General features: G+C 38.7%; 1 protein-coding gene across 2 annotated transcripts in view; it reads left to right on the forward strand.

The window, feature by feature from the left end:
• The window catches only part of SERPINI1 (serpin family I member 1), a 480,054-nt gene extending 463,415 nt beyond the window's left edge, over positions 1-16,639 (forward strand). For both annotated transcript variants that reach the window (XM_050779977.1, XM_050779976.1), the window contains 3 exons: positions 14,024-14,110; positions 15,514-15,603; positions 16,317-16,639. In XM_050779977.1, coding sequence (XP_050635934.1) covers positions 14,024-14,110; positions 15,514-15,603; positions 16,317-16,393 — 254 coding nt within the window. In that variant the 3' untranslated portion in view covers positions 16,394-16,639. The remainder of the gene's footprint in view (positions 1-14,023; positions 14,111-15,513; positions 15,604-16,316) is intronic.
• The last annotated feature ends 1,034 nt before the right edge of the window (positions 16,640-17,673 follow it).

A 17,673-nucleotide genomic window follows, 5' to 3' on the forward strand; every position in this document is an offset into this window, starting at 1 on the left:
ATGTAGGACTGGTAGAGATTCAAAAAATATTGTGGTATCTGTACCTGAGTCAGAAATAAATTCATGGCTGAAGTTTAGCATAATTTAACATTGTCATTTTCTCTTCCTTAGGAATTGAGAGAATCTGTCTTACCATACTAGCCAAATTCCAACTGGATAATTACATTCTGCTTTCTTAACGTGGTTCTACTTTCAGTTTGATTAGTGATTCCTCACTGTCTCACCCAAACATCGAGGAAGTTATTTCAAACAAATAGAATATCTGCTGCCTCTTAATCCTGACAGAGTAGCACTGCAGTGGCAAATCAATTATTGTGGTCAGTGTAGCTTATAATTTCTAACATATTTGGAAAGTTTATAAGGTAATATTTAATTGCCTTTACAGAGACAGAGACAATAGACCATAAACATGCATTATGAATACAGATGGTTTAGAGATTGGAAATAACACTAGAATCTTCCAGAGAATTAATACATTCTATATGCAGAGTATATAGAATGTATATAAAGTTTACATTCTATGTAATGTATATAAATGTATAGAAAGCTTTTGTTTGATCGAAACTTCCATGAGAACTGAATCCTGCTCTGTGTCCTACTCACAGTTGTATTCCTGGTGCCTTGTAAAGAATTGACGTACAGTTGACACACAGTAAATGTTCACTGAAGGGTAAAAAGGATGAGGGAAAGAAGACAAGAGGTTTACTTGGCCCCACATTACATATGATCTAAGGACTATTTGCCCCCTTAAACATAAGTAAAAAATCCCGGATTTGCTGTTCTCAAATACCACCCCATTCAGGTTTTCCGGATCACCTGATAAAAGATCTAAAGCAAACTTCCCAGTCTTTCAGTGGGAATTCGTTGATTATTACATTATTAATTTCCAGAGTGTAAGCAGCTCCAGTATGCCATCCACCCTAACCAATATATCCTTACATTCCCCATGGCATGCACACACATGTTAATTTATAAATCATTCATTCAAAAATTATTGTTTTAATTATAAAACTTGCCTCTTTGTTTCCTCTAAATTCAGTAGCATTTATCTCTTCATCATTTATTTGAGCACCATATGCTCTGATTTGTAAGGTTGGTATCATTTTCATATGTCTAGTTTTTTCCTCTCCAAATAACATCATAACCTTGATGATTAATGTCTATAACTCTTCATAACCCCCATAAATACCTAGGAAAATTACTTGCATGCATTTTGTTTCTACTTTAATGAGAATCTCATGGTGTTTAGGATATATAAAGGCTTACCTTCAGTATATTACAGGTTTGGCTCCAGACCACTGCACTAAAGTGAATATTCCAATAAAATGAGTCACATGAATTTTTTGTTTCCCAGTGCATATAAAAGTTATGTTTACACTATACCATAGTCTGTAAAAGGTACAAAGACATTATGTCTGAAAAAGTAAGGCACATACCTTAATGTAAAAATACTTTATTGCTGAAAAATGCTAATGATCATCTGAGCCATCAGTGAATCATAAGCTTTTTGTTGGTGGAGAATCTTGCCTTGATATTGATGGTTTCTAATAGACCAGGGTGGCGGTTGTTGAAGAATGGAGTGACTGTGGCAATTTCTTAAAATAAGACAACAATGAAGTTTGCTGCATCCCTGTACTCTTCTTTTCATGAACAATTTCTCTGTATCATGCAATGCTATTTGATAGCATTTTACCCACAGTACAACTTCTTTCAAAATTGGAGTCAGTCCTCTCAAATCCTACCACTGCTTTATCAACTAAGTTTCTGTAATAGTTTAAGAACTTCGTTGTCATTTCAACAATGTTCAGAGCATCTTCACCAGGATTAGATCTCATATCCAGAAACCACTTTCTTTGTTCGTCCCAGCACCTACGAAGCAACTCCTCATCCATTTAAATTTGATCATGAGATAGCAGCAATCTAGTCACATCTTCAGGGTTCGCCTGGGTGACAGCGCGAGACTCGTCTCAAAAAAAAAAAAAAAAAAAAAAAAAAGAACTTTCTTTGTTCATCCCTACGAAGCAACTCCTCATCCATTTAAATTTGATCATGAGATAGCAGCAATCTAGTCACATCTTCAGGGTTCGCTTCTAATTCAAGTTCTCTTGCTGTTTCTACCACATCCACAGTTAGTTCCTTCAATGAAATTTTGAAACTATCAGTCATAAAAGTCAGAATCAACTTCTTCCAGATCCCTGTTAATGTTGATATTTTGATCTCCTTACATGAAACATCAGTGTTTTTATTGGCATCTAGAATGCTGAATTCTTTCCAGAAGATTTTTCTTTGCCCAGATTTTGGATCTGGGCAAAGAGGCCAGGGATTCTTCCTAACATCTGCAATGCCCAGGAGAGCTCCTCCACAATAAAGGATTATCCAGCCAAAAATGCCAATTGTGAAAAGGCTGAGAAATCCTATATTGGAGAAAGCATATGGAAACAGAGAAGAAAAAAAAATTAAAAGGCAGAATGGGAACATATTGGTCAAAAGACAGGGGAGTCAAGCACATGATATGACTAAAAAATCAAAAGAAAAGAAAAATAGGAGAAATGAAAAGATAGAGAACAATATATGTACGTATATAGGCTTTTAAATGGCTAGAAAATTTTTGAACAATATCTTAGAAAGTGATGACAGCAATTGCCTCTGGAATACAGGACAGAGACTTTAGATGAAAAGGAGTTTTCGTTTCATATACCGCTCTGTAGTGTTTGGAGTTTTACCTTGTATATTATTGCTTTTTTAATTAAAAATCTTGTTTAAAAATTAGAAGAAAACTTTAAAAAAATATCATTAATAGGTCAGGCGCAGTAGCTCATGCCTGTAATTCCAACACTTTGAGAGGCTTAGGCAGGACAGTCCAGGAATTCAAAACCAGCCTGGGCAACATAATGAGACCTCGTTTCTTATTTTTTTAAAAAAAGTCATTAATAATAGAATTAATTAGTAAATTTGAAATCACCCAGAGAATAATTCAGTACTATTGTTATACTGTCACTTTCTTAAATTATGTGATAAAATTGTATCTTTCTTCAAAAATAGCATACGTGATTTAGCAGTGGGGAAAAATAAAACCTGCTTTGCTGTCTCTTGCTTCTGGAAAAACGGAGTGACTTGAGATCTTTTGCTAAGACCTCTCAAGTCCACTCTTTCATTTTTTATTCCATGGCATCCGCTCTTATTTCCGACTTTCATTACTGCTGCCGTAGACTATTTCAATAGCCTTCTAAACAGTTTCCAATCTCTCTCCAATCTAATCTATTTTATCTACCACTGCCAAGATGAATCGCCTTAAAAACTTACTCTTAGATCGCTCCAGTTCCAGTTCCTGTTCAAAGCTGGCCTTCAGTAGGCTGTGCCCCATCCGCTGCTCAGCAGGGCATTGAGACCAGGCTTCACTTTGGCTGATTCCATATACACAACTCCTGCCCCAGCCAAACTAAATACTCACTCTGTGTCTCACCTGTCCCCAGCTCTCTGCCTTTGTGAAGTCTCTTCCACAAGAAAAATCTCCTGCACTGAACCTCAGCTTTAACATCCCCAATTTCATCAACGCATCATGACTACAGCAACCAGACGTAATCATTCCTTCTTAAATTCATGATACCTTGTGCCTTTCTTTATGGCACATATCTCATTTTATCTCATATTATTATTTATATGTCTAATATCCCCTGCCAGAATTTAAACCCTCCAAGATTGATTCTCACACGTGTTTCCTATAGTGCCCAGCACTGTGCTTTCTGCTTAGCGCCTACTGAATGAAGAAATGAATAAAATTAGATACTCAATATTTATTACATTTTTTATCTCAATTTGATATCCATTGCTTTTGTTGGTAAATTCTATTAACATAAAAAACAGTAAAGGCTCATACAATAAACATGGATTATAGAAAGTGCTGAGAATCATTTTCTCAGGCTCTATTTAAAATGCTCATCTATTTGCAGCAAGGATCCTGTTATAGGGAAGGACTATTTTTGTAATGGAAATGAATGACTGTCAGCATTTGGATTAATAGATAATCCTCTTGGAAGGTGTAAGGGGAAGGAGAAAGAGAGTACTAAATCCTTCAGCATCAAGTACAAGCTTTAATAAAGGAGCCAATAAAATAAAGGAATTAAGAAGACACACCAAAAGCCATATTCAGGGCAGACTCAAGTGCTGTTGATTTATGCTGGACCTGCTCTTACCCCCTGCCCTTGTTTGTTCTCTTTCTCCTTGCACCTATAAACTACAAGGCTCCATTTCTCTCTCATTGCCATAATTCCAATTCTTCTACTTTCTTGCCTGGATTATTGCAACAGCTAACAAAGTTCATCTTCCTGCCCCCAGCTGTTTGCTTATCTGATTCACCCTTCACAGCAGCTGCCACAGCTCTCTTCTAGAATCAAAGCTTGTGTCCTATTACTTCTGCACAAATCCAGGCTCTCTAGCATCATCATCAAAATTCTTAAAATTATGTCCTCTCCTACTCCCTAACCTCCTCATAGCTCAGGCTCCAACTGGACCTTCAAGAGATCCCCACTGGGGATGTAAAGTTTCTCTCACTTTACAAATAGAATCTTCTGCTTGGAATGTCCTTCTTGCCTTCTCTGACTTTTCCCTCTTACTAATTGTTTAAGAGCAAGCTGAAATGTTGACACATCAGAGAAGCTTGCCCTGACATTCCTCTTCCTTCTTAAATGGTTTACTTTTCCTTATCTGGAATCTGGTAGCATTTTGCACACACCTCTGTTAGCACTTGTTTCATTTTCTCCTAGACTGTTTGTTTACATACTTGTCTCTGAGCTCAGAGCTATTCAAAAGCATACACATCTTTCTGTCCCCAGAACACAGAAGAGAATTTGGGGGGTGGGGGACAGGATAGATACTGAGTGGGTGAATGTTGTGAGTAAATGTCACTGTATCCCACCTGGCTACAAGCATGGGGACTTCTCTCATACTTCCTGCCCTCCCCACTCTACACTGCAGCCACACAGCCCCTTCTTTGGTTCCTTAAACATGCCCAGTTTGTATCAGGGTCTGCACTAGCTTTTCCCTCCATCTGAAATACTCTCCCTTTATTTCTTCCAGTGGCTGGCTCCTTTGTATTCTTTCAGTCTCAGCTAAGGTTTGCCCTCTCAGACCCACCTTCCTGAATAACCTGTGTCAAGTAGCTTCTCTTCGCTGCCCCAGTCACTAACCAACATATCACCTTATCTTGTTAGCTTAGTTATACTTACTATACAATAAATTGTAGTCTTTTATTGATTTGCTTTTTTTTTGTTCTTTTATTTGATGTCTGCTTTCTTCTCATTAGGAAGGAACTGTTTAGTTCATCATAGTATACCTGGTGCATCTGACTCATAGTAGGTGCTCAGCACATGAATGAATGAATGAATGAATGAACCAATAAATGAATATTTGCTGGTTTTGTAACAAAATCTATCCAGAAAAGCAAACAAAGAAACATTATTCCTATCTTAAGGGAACTCAAATTCTAGGAACTTTTATAAATTTCTTTTTTTTTTTTTTTTTTTTTTTTTTTGAGACGGAGTCTCACGCTGTTGCCCAGGCTGGAGTGCAGTGGCGTGATCTCGGCTCACTGCAAGCTCCGCCTCCTGGGTTCATGCCATTCTCCTGCCTTAGCCTCCTGAGTAGCTAGGACTACAGGCGCCCGCCACCGCGCCCGGCTAATTTTTTGTATTTTTAGTAGAGACGGGGTTTCACTGTGGTCTCGATCTCCTGACCTTGTGATCCGCCCGCCTCGGCCTCCCAAAGTGCTGGGATTACAGGCTTGAGCCACCGCGCCCAGCCAGGAACTTTTATAAATTTCATGGGTGGGGCTGAAGCTAAAAATATTTTGGCAACTAAAGCACAGAGACACTTTTGGTATGCTGGGGTTCTGTTATAATACTCTCGTCATTTTGTTATTTTAAGCATGCCCTTGATGACGCAGAAATCTATTTAAATTGGCTGAATTTAGGAACAGTGCCACAGAGGAAGTAGTGGCCTACACTTGCATGATGGCCATCCTGCAAGCATGATGTTAATCTCAGGTACTTAGAGCCTTTGGTGCCCTACACAATACCTCATATGTAGTGGGTACTGAATAAATATTTACTAAGTGACTGAATGAATGCCTTTGTAGTCTTGCCCTGCTTTTTTCAGAAGAGCTTGAATTATTGCCCACTTTTTCTCTGGGGAACCTAGGGTTTACTGGCCCTGTTCCCATCTCATCCATTGTAAAAATCCTGGCCTCATGCTGCCTGGAGGAAAGTAGGACCAGTCATTTGGCAGCACTGTCTGCTGTGGCCAGAAGGAGAAGGCTGCTTGGTGCCAGCAGATTTAAAAACAAAAAACAAAAAGCTATTTGCCTTTGCTTGATTGATTGAGAGAATAGCTAACTTTTCTCTAACCAACAAGACAACTTCATCAGTGTAAATCTCCGTAATACCCCTTTGCATTCTGATTCAATTTATCAAATATCTGAGTGCATATGTGGTACCTGGCAGTGTGCACAGTGTTGTGGATGAGATAAGTAGAACAGGCAAAGTCCAGGCCTTGAAGAGTGTATGGTCGAGCAGGAAAGATGGTCTTGATTGTCTACTGAATGACATTGCCTGTTTCTTTGCATGACCTGCTGCTTCTAAGATTTTGTGGCTGCAGACACATGCTTGCTTAGACCACTTTCTGCTTATATTTTATTTTAATGAGACTGCTTGAAGTTTGTCTCAAGAAAAAAGCCTTCATTTTATTTTTTCCCCTGAGTTCCTGTGACGTGATTTTTTTTTTATTTATTATTTTTTGTGTGTGTGAGACGGAGTCACTGAGGCTGGAGTGCAGTGGCGCAATCTTGGCTCACTGCAACCTCTGCCTCCCGGGTTCAAGCAATTATCTGACCTCAGCCTCCTGAGTAGCTGCTATTGCAGGTGCACGCCACCACACCAGGCTAATTCTTATAGTTTTAGTAGAGATAGGGTTTTACCATGTGGGCCAGGCTGCTCTTGAACTCCTAAACTCAAGTGATCCGCCTGCCTCAATCACACCTGGGATTACAGGTGTGAGCCACTATTCCTGGCCTTATTATTTGTCACATTTTCTTCTACTTATATATCCAACGGGATGGTGTTTTTCTGAAGGTTAATTGTCCTAAGGTCTCATTTACATGTGTAGACATTTGCTATCCTTCATGTAGCAGTTAATCATGATATGGGAATGCAAAAGTTGCATTCAATCTTTGTTTTGCTATCTTTGAAATAAGTACAATAGCACTAGTCTGCTGGATCCTGTTCCCCTTACTCTTTTACTCAATCAGATTTTTAAGTCTTTTAGCATGTTTGTGGTCTTTGCACTTTTTCCCTCTCTGCTGCTGTTGTCAATTTTCTTGGAACATCTACTTTAAATTGTTGTCTTATGTTTTATTTATTACAAGAATAAACTTGAAAAGAATTTTTTTTAAGACAGGGTCTCACTCTGTGTCCAGGCTGGAGTGCAGTGGTGCGATCTTGGCTCACTGCAACCTCAACCTTCTCGGGCTCAGGTGATCCTCCCACCTCAGCCTCCTGAGTAGCTGGGACTACCACGCCCAGCTAGTTTTTGTAATTTTTTGTAGAGATGAGGTTTTGCCATGTTGCGCGAGCTGGTGTCCAACTCCTGGGCTCAAGCCATCAGCCTCAAGCAATCGGCCTGCCTTGGCCTCCCATAGTGCTGGGGCTACAGGCATAAGCCACCATGCCTGGCCTATTACAAGACTAAACTTTATACCCATAATTATGAACACAGTTGTGGTTATAGTGCACATCAAATGACACTAAAAGACTTTATATACCCAAAGTCTTATGATATGAAATAGTTAACCACTTTCATTCAACAATTACTGAAATCCTGTCTATGACAATATACTGGGTTAAAGACTGGAGAATTGAACATTACCAGGAAACTCCCTCTACTAGGGTTAGTTCATTCTTTAGGCCCTACTATATGCCAGAAAACAAGGTTACTAAGAAAAATGACACAATCTTTGCCTTAAGGAAGTAGACTGTCCAGGAAGAGGGAAGCGTCAATGCAAATATAACATATTAGAAAAGCTTCAATAGAATTAGTTTCTGGGTTCAATAGGGGAGTGATCAGATCTACTTTAGTGATTTATGAATTAGAGGAGAGCAGAAAAAGCCTCACAGAGCTAGATGCTGAGCTTTTAAACTAGAGTAGGTGTCTTATTGTACAACAAAAGTTGAGGGAGGTTCTAGGGAAACAAAGATACAGAAATAACAAAGCGTGCTATGTTGAGGCTATTTCAGTTTATATAATTTGAAGCACAGCATATGGGGCAAAGAATACTAATTGAAGGAAGCAAAGGCAGCCTGATAGAGGTCCTTATCATTTTTACAGAGCAGGTATGCAGGTTTGTAGTATACTGAAGGTGAGGTCAGAGGGAGAGCAAGCAGGACAGGGGATAAAGTGTTTTAAGTGGGGTAGTGGCATAATTGGATTTGTATTTTGATAAGATCATCCTGGAGGAAGCTTTAAGGTGAACTAGAGGCAGTCAGGAGAGCGGTTCTCTACTGCTGAGTCATGATACACTGTAACATCCATTGAAACTCATTCAAAAAGATGATTTTTATGTGTTGCTGAGTTTAATTTTCTGATTTTTAAAGAACTGTTATCTTCATGCCAATAGGTGAGCTTGGTCTATGATTTTCTTTCTTATATTGCCTTTTTTTTCAATTTTTACAGCAAAGTAAAATATCCGCAGATGAGTTAGATAGCTTTTGTTCTCTTCCTAATTCTCTTTCTAATTTTACAACAGGTAATTCTATCTGTTCCTTGAAGATTTGGTTAAAATCACCTAGAAAACTGTCTAGGCTTGGAGTCTTTAATTTCGAGGGTGGAGAAAGTTTTTGTATACTGATTCAATTACTTTAATGGTTACTGGATTATTCAAATATTCTATTTTTTTCCTTGACTCAATTTTATAATTTATACATTTCTATAAAATAGTGTAGCTCATAGCAAATCTCTTCATTTTCAAAATTATTTGCATAAAGAAGAACAAATACTTTTTTAGGGTAGATGGAAATATTTTAGTTTTGTTTGTTTGTTTGTTTTTGAGACAGAGTTTCACTCTTGTCACCCAGACTGGAGTGCAATGGCACGTTCTTGGCTTGCCGCAACCTCCGTCTCTTGGGTTCAAGCGATTCTCCTGCCTCAGCCTCCCTAGCAGCTGGGATCACAGGCACCTGCCATCACGCCTGGCTAATTTTTTTGTATTTTTAGTAGAGATGGGGTTTCACCATGTTGGCCAGGCTGGTCTCGAACTCCTGACAGGTTATCTGCTTGCCTCAGCCTCCCAAAGTGCTGGGATTACAGGTGTGAGCCTCCACAACCAGCCAACTATTTTGTATTTTATTTGTGGAGGAAGATTCACAGATATTTGTATATCTATCAAAATTTATCATGTATAATGAATAGATATTCATTGTAAATAACTTATAATCTCATAAAGTTAATTAACATTTATCTACAGAAAATTATACATAGTATTTTTTGTGATTAAAAAATTATTTTCTGTATTCTTGGGTAGGTTCTTTTTTTGTTCTTAATATTGTTTATTTGGACAATCTGTTTTTTAAATGAATTTTGTTTAAAACTTTGTCCATTTCATTGTCTTTTAAATAACTAGCTCTCTGAGAAGAACCCTTAGCATCTTTGTTTTCTTTCTCTTTCTGCCATAAGTACCTTGCAATATCCCTGCCACAACTACCACCACCATCATTTTGGTGGGGCAAGTGGGAACAGGCGAGAAGATAGGTGACTAAAGGATATTACAATATTTGGGGCAGAGGCCAGAAATAAAGGGATGATTTTTTTCTTATTTCAAAGTACCTACTATAGCCAGCCGGTCAAGCCTCGTAGCTATTGGAGACCATTTCCTATGTGCAAATTGATGTAGTTGGAATATTATGTTGTGTCTTTGAGGAGAACTCCTTTTACAATTCTTCAGAAGGGCTTAGCTGACAATGTGGAAACTCATTACCCTGTAGGAACTGGGTTCTAGCACCTTTGTATTCAAGGTCATAATATTGGCTCTTGTTGCTTAACTCACAGACAGATGAAAATGGGCCACAGAACCTGAAAATAATACAGCATCAAATAACTGCTAAATAGTTAATATGTTTTACTGTCTTAAAATTTATTTTTTAAATGTTTTCTTTTTTATTATTACTATTTTAAAATTTAAATTAATATTATCTTATTTTACATAGAAATGAAGTCTCACTATATAGTCTAAGCTGGTCTTAAGCTCCTGGGCTCAAGTGATCCTCCTGCCTCAGCCTCCCAAAGTGCTAGGCTTACAGGCATGAGCCGCTGTGCCCAGCTACTGTCTTGAAATTTATGTGTTTATTTTACCAGTATATATTTAGTTACTTAACACAACTTAAATTTTTCTTAAAAAAACACTACTTTTTTGGATTAGAGGGCGCTAATTATACTTTATTACTAAATGTGAAAACTTGATTGCTTTTTAATTTTTCTTCTAGTCAACAAATACATTCTAGAATAAAACATCATAACATGTGAAATGGACTATTTAATAATGTAGTGCTTATATGTTAGTACCAAATAAGATCTGAGGAAGTAATATTCCCATTAAAAGTATATTCAGAGATGCCATTGTTAGCTGTCTGGGGGCTTATTCAAAGTAATCAGGTCCTCTGTAACAGATGTACCAAAAATATTGAACATCATTCCCTATACGTATTAGATAATTTTGTGCTTTTGAAAGCTTGAAGGTAAATGTATTTTGTGGGTAGGACTTGATACTCACAAAGTCTAACTAAGCAACCTAATGGGAAATCAATAGTGCTTTTAATGGTGCTGGACATCAGCAGCAAAGTTATTTATCTGAAATTTGAATTAGATCTCCTGGAATTGAAAGGGGGGTCATAAATTTGAGTAATTCTTTTTCTTACTTTCTTATGCTCTTTCAAAAAATGCATTTGAGGCATCTTTTGTTTGTTTTGTTTCATTCTTAGGGAAAAGTTGAAAACCCAAGATTGGAAGACATTTTATGGTTTGCTAGGGCTGCTGTAAGTAACATAGACTGAGTGGCTTAAAAAAAACAGAAATTTATTTTCTCACAGCTCTAGAGGCTGTAAGTCTGAAATAAAAGTGTCAGCGAGTTGGTTTCTTCTGAGGCCTCCCTTCTTGGTGTGTAGATGGCCGTCTGTCCCCTCTATCTGCACGTGGTATATTAGTCATGTTTACGTGATGGCAGCAGTAGCCTGTCTGGAGTGGCCGCTGCCATGACCTCGGCTGCAACAAGGGATGGAGGAGCAGCCAGGACTTCATGCTCCACTGAGCCAGTAGGAGCTGGAAACAGGCAGAAGCCCGCCCCCTTCTGAGTTGGAGAGGTGGGAGCCCCGTTGACCGGGCACAGTCGCTGTGGACCTGGGCATCTCTGCACTCTCCAGGCCCAGGAAGCCCCCTTCTACTGCAGGCTCAGAAGTGCCTGCTCCTACTGCCTGGCCTCTCCCTGATCCCGGAGACCACTCTGATTTCAGAGCAAAGTTGTGGCCGAGCCCAGATGCTGTCATGAGCTGGCCGGGTGTGCACATGCCCGGGGCAGTGCTGACACATCAACCCCCTGCCAACTCGGCCCCCTCCAGACTTTGGGCACTGATGAGCAGGGAGGCCAAGAGGGGGTTAAAGGCAGCTCAGTACAGGCCTGCAGGCACCCCTCAGCACAGACAGCCTGGATGCCATGGGTACTGTGGAGGGCATGCCAATGGTAGCAGGAGGCAGACAGGCTCCTGGGTGGAAAGGGAGGGTCCCCAGTGAAACCCCACCTTTAGGCCAGGGATGACCTGAGGCCTGGGGTCCAGGCTGCCAGTTCTGTGGACCAGAGTGAGAACTTACGGTGCTTTTTCTGGGCCACCCGTGGCCACCCATGTACCAATCAGCACATACTTCCTCCCCTCTGAAGCCCATAAAAACCCCCAAACTCAGTCAGACTCAAGCAGATGACAGGATGACCTGCCTGCAGAGAGGAGGTACCTACTGTGGGACTCCTCTCTGCTAAGAGTTGGACACTCGTTGGGACAACCTGCCTGCAGAGAGGAGCTACCCACTGCAGTTCTCCTCTGAGCTGTTCTGTCCCTCAGTAAAGCACCTCTTTGCCTTGCTCACCCTCCACTTGTCTGCATACCTCATTCTTCCTGGACATGGGACAAGAAATCGGGACCCACCAAATGTCAGAAGTGAAACAGCTGTAACATAAATAGGACTGAAACATGCCCCTTGCTCGCCATGTTGTAGGCAACAAGAAGGAGAGAAGAAAGGAGAGAAGTGCCGTGGCTCTTCAGGAAGCCCAGACCTAGTAGCTCCCAAGCCAGGGCTGTAACACCCTCTTTGAAGCTCTACAGTTCCTGGTGTCTCCAAGCTTCCAAATGCCACCGCATTTCCTGGTGCCAGCAGTGGAAGCTGCTTGTGGTACTTCTGGTCCAGTTGCAGCCTAGCAGTGAGCCAGCACCCATGCCAGTGCCTGGAGCTGCCTTCTCTGCTGTAACCAGAGTGCCTGACTGTGTGCAGCAGATGGACCCCATGCTCACTCACTCACATGCCTCTCACCACTCCACACCTGGCTTGCCCTTGGCAGGTGTGGGGTCCAGGCTGGTAGCACAAGCCAAGTGCAGCCTGCCAGGCCGAGTGGGCACAATGAACCCAGCAGGCCTAAGCAAAACTCAGGCAAAGGCACCACTGGCAGCAGAGGTTTCTGGCTGGTGAAGCGACACCCCAAGGATCCTGTAACATATGTATGTGTATATATACAAACATATATATAATTATCATTATATACATATTTATGAAGACAGAAAAATTTTAAGGAATTGGCTCATGATTATGGAGGCTTTAGAAGCTCAAAATCTTCAGGTGGAGACCTGGAAAAAAATTGCAGCCCAAAGGCAGCCTGCTAGCAGAATTCCTCCTTGCTTGGGAAGGGCCAATCTTTGTTTTATTAAAGCCTTCAGCTGCTTGGATGAGGCCTACCCACATTGTGAGGGTACTCAGCTTTACTCAAAGTCTACCAGTGTCAATCTCATCTAAAAACACTGTCATAGAAACATCCAGACAATGTTTGACTAAATATCTGAGCACCATGGCTCAGCCATGCTGACACATGCAGTTAATTAACCATTACACAGGGCCTTCCCTCTGTACCTGTCTGTGTCCATATTTCCTCTCCTTATAAGGACACTAGTCATATTGGATTAGGACCCACCCTAATGACCTCATTTAAATTTAAAATTCTGTCTCCAAATATAGTCACTCTCTGAAGTACTGGGGATTATTACTTCAACATATAAATTTGTGTAGAACATAATATAGCCTATAACAGCCTTTACCTTAAAACAGGCATAAATAGGAAGGGAAAAATAGTCTTCCTAATGCTAAAAATGTGTTATTTCCTGTTACCTTAGGATAAAGCATGTTTGTGAATCCTCAGATAAACCAATTAATTGTAATAATGGAAAGTAACTTTTTCATAAATTTACATTATGAATCTAGAAGTCAGCTTCATTTTTCTTTGCCAAGGATATTTACATTATCATAGTAATTAAATATTAGGTTAAAAAAACTTTTTTATTCTGGCTATATCTGAATTTTTACCTGTTTTCATTTCATGCTTTTATATTTAAAATTAAAGAGCAATGTGTGAGATATTTTAATCTTGCCTTATGAAATAATTTGAAGTCACTATTTTAAAAAGTTTCCACTTTTTCTGAAAATATAAGACATACAAATGGGAAAACTACCAATAAAAATGGAAAAGAATTAGCGAGAGAATATAAAATGAGGACAAATTAAAAACCACATCTTCAATGGTTATCTCATAAATGAAATCTTGTAACATTATCTCCTAGGTTTTCTTCAGTATCCCAGTCTCTTCTATCTCTAAAATCCATTTAACAAAAGGGCAAAATATTTTCCTATCTCTGAATGAAAAAAAACAATGTTTCTGATTCTCTTTTTGCAGATAACGAGGAGATTTTTCTTTCCAAAGCAATTCACAAGTCCTTCTTAGAGGTTAATGAAGAAGGCTCAGAAGCTGCTGCTGTCTCAGGTACTGTTTGCTAAAATCTTCTCCCCTCTTCTAAAAGATTTGTATTTTTAGAGCAATCTTGGGTGGGGAGTGGGGTCTTTTTCAAAATGAAGCCAAAAAAGTCACTCTGCTTTAACTTAGAAGTCAACCAAATGCTGAACCAGCTGGAATTTTCTAAATAGATGTGAAATGTGAACTCACTCCAGTGCCCCTTTACAGATAACTCTCATCTTCATTTTCTCTCTAATGAGAGACAGGAAGACATTGGCAGTTCTGTGAAAATAGATTTTTCTGCTGTGCTGCCGGTTTAAAGATTTTAAATATTTTCCTGCTACCCATTTAAACATTTTTCTTCTTACCAAATTACTTGCTGAAGTTGATTCTTAATTTTGTCAGCAAAAAGTTCTTATTTTTTGTTTTCGTGGCTACATAGCAAGTGTATATATTTATGGAGAATATGGGATATTTTTAATATAGGCATACAATGCATAATAATCACATCAAGATAAATGGGGTATTCATCACCTCAAGCATTTATCGTTTCTTTTTATTACAAACATTTCAATTATACTTGTCTAGTTATTTTTAAATGTACAACAAATTATTGTTGACTTATAATCACTTCTATGTGCTATCAAATACTAGATCTTCATTCTATTTAACTGTATTTTCGTACCCACTAACTATCCCGACATACTCCCCCCACCATCACTGCCACTGTTAGGATAGTGTTTTCAGAAGGAAATAAGAGCACAATAGCCTCAGGCATCAAGACAGCTTGAAACCTTACATGTAATCTGGACTTTCTTTTGACAATTAACTATACTGCAGCAAGTATATAACAATCTTACAGTGAGGATCTCAGGGGAATTTAGTAGCCCAGTCATAGGATACCTCGTTGCATCTCTCACTGTTATATTTCCCCTTTAATCACCACCATCCTGACCACTTACTAGAAACCTGGTGACTTGCTGTGTAAAAATACCCACTTCAGACAAAAGAAATAATGATTTGAAAATATAGAGAAACTGTCTTCAGTTTTTGTTTGGGGATGTTTTTTCTTTATTCTCCCCCTTCCTTTTACTCAAAAGTTATTTTAGTAAAGCCACACATATTTATGTGAGACTGAGAATAAACATTTCATAACAAGCAGAATAAATTGTCCTATTATTTTTAGTAGAGGGAAGAAATTGTTTGTTTGGTTGGTTTGTAGTGTGTATTTGTTTTGTTTCATTTTGTTTTTTAAAAAGATCAAGTAGAAATTTTAACACCTTTATAATTTTTCTCCAGTTAAGTCTTTAAAATCTTGTTTCCTGTAAATTGTTGTCTTTGCATTAGGTGGATAGGCCTAGATGGTTTTGAGGAATTACTCATTAGTCTCTGCACATCCACAGACATATAATTACTTTTTCTCTGCACTGTAGGAATGATTGCAATTAGTAGGATGGCTGTGCTGTATCCTCAAGTTATTGTCGACCATCCGTTTTTCTTTCTTATCAGAAACAGAAGAACTGGTAAGTTTATTATGAAAACAAAATTTTGTTTAATAGGCCATAAAGAGCCTCTTTTTTAAATGGAGATTTTTTTCTCAATACTCAATTTCATTTATTCTTTTTCCAGAGATTGGCCAACTGAATTATCAGATAATTTATAATGTTGAAGTGAATTTTTTTTAATAAAAATAATAAGGCTGGTGAGGTGGCTCAGACTGTAATCTCAGCACTTTGGGAGTTCCAGGCAGGGAGGATCACTTGAGGCCAGGAATTTGAGCCTAGCCTGGGTAACATAGTGAGACTCCATTTCTACATAAATAAAAATTTAAAAAAATTAGCCAGGCATGTTGTCACATATCTGTTATCCTAGCTACTAGAGGTGTTGGGGGTGGGAGGAATGCTTGAGCTCAGGAGTTCAGGGTTACAGTAAGCTCAGATAGAGCCACTGCTCTCCAGCCTGGGCATCAGAGCAAGAGTCTTTCTCTAGAAGGAAAGAGGGAAGGGAAGGGAAGGGAAGGAAAGGGAAAAGGAAGAAGGGAGAAGGGAGGAAGGGAGGAAGGGAGGAAGGAAGGGAGGGAGGAAGGAAGGGAGGGAGGGAGGAAGGAAGGGAGGGAGGGAGGACGGAAGGAAGGAAAAAGTAAATAACATATTTTCATTAATTGTAAGCAAGAAGGAAGGTAAATATTTTATTATTTTGTTCACCCCCTCTTTTGTTTACTTCCAAACCAATACAGGTACAATTCTATTCATGGGACGAGTCATGCATCCTGAAACAATGAACACAAGTGGACATGATTTTGAAGAACTTTAAGCTACTTTATTTGAATAACAAGGAAAACAGTAACTAAGCACATTATGTTTGCAACTAGTATATATTTAGGATTTGTGTTTTACAGTATATATTAAGATAATATTTAAAATAGCTCCAGATGAAAACAATATATGTAAATTATAAGTAACTTGTCAAGGAATGTTATCAGTATTAAGGTGATGGTCCTGTTGTGTCATTGTGTTTGTGTGCTGTTGTTTAAAATAAAAGTACTTATTGAACATGTGACTAGATCTATTCTTTTTATTTTGGAAGTTGTAGTATAAAGATATCTCTAGGTGAACTTTGGAAACAATGTTTCTGTACATCTTAAATCTCTTGTAATTATGCAGGATCAAAACAGTAAAGTAAAATAGCTTTACATACTTATGCATAACAAGCAATAACAAGTGAGGTGGAGACAGGTACTCCACAAAAATTCTCACGGTCATCTCTTGGAAATAAGTGTATAATGTAGGCAAAAGAATGCAAACTGGACATCGTCCATATTGCTTCATGACAAGACCTGTTAGAAAAAAATAAAAGAGCTATGCAAATCTCAGATACCTATAGCTTATTTTCCCAAATCATTGAAAATTCATTTGGCTTCACATGCCTAAAGGAGTTTACAAGTCTGGTATATCACTATGTTTTGTTGCTGTAAGTAAAATTCAAACTACAATTTCCCAAAAGCCCCAAAATAAACCACATGAGCAAACTAACAATAAAAATACGCACTTTGGCTCACAGGAGAGTTAATTAGAAAAACCGTGCTAGCACGTATACTGGAAAATGGCAACTCACAGGACTGAACGCTGCCCACAGAAGTGTTCTTGTTTGCTCTGCATGGGGCTTTTACATTCCGAATGTCTGTAACTGGGGTAGCATGTTCCTTGTTTCTCCCGTTAATTACCTGAGTGGCTACTGGGCGCATTTGTGTTTGAGATCTGGAGAGAGTTGTAAGTAGCTCTCTGCAGAATGCATTGGTCTTTATTTTCTAATATAATAAATACTTAATTCCAAAGGGGACAGTGTCAACTTCAAGGTCTCCAGTAAATTACTTTATCTTTTAATATTTCTTGGAAAAAAATATTTCATAAGATCTCATGAATGGAACTATTTCTGTTTAATGCCAAATTTTTAATTCTATGATGAACAGTTTCAGAAAAAGTTTGACACATTTCAGAATAACAGAAACAGTTTGCGTGTTACTTTCTTGTGTATTAGGTATTGTGCTGATCTGGAGCTGTTTACAAGAATTCTTATTATCTTATCATTAACTT

The sequence above is a fragment of the Macaca thibetana genome, chromosome 2 (assembly GCF_024542745.1).
Source record: "Macaca thibetana thibetana isolate TM-01 chromosome 2, ASM2454274v1, whole genome shotgun sequence".
In the NCBI taxonomy this organism is placed as follows: domain Eukaryota; kingdom Metazoa; phylum Chordata; class Mammalia; order Primates; family Cercopithecidae; genus Macaca; species Macaca thibetana.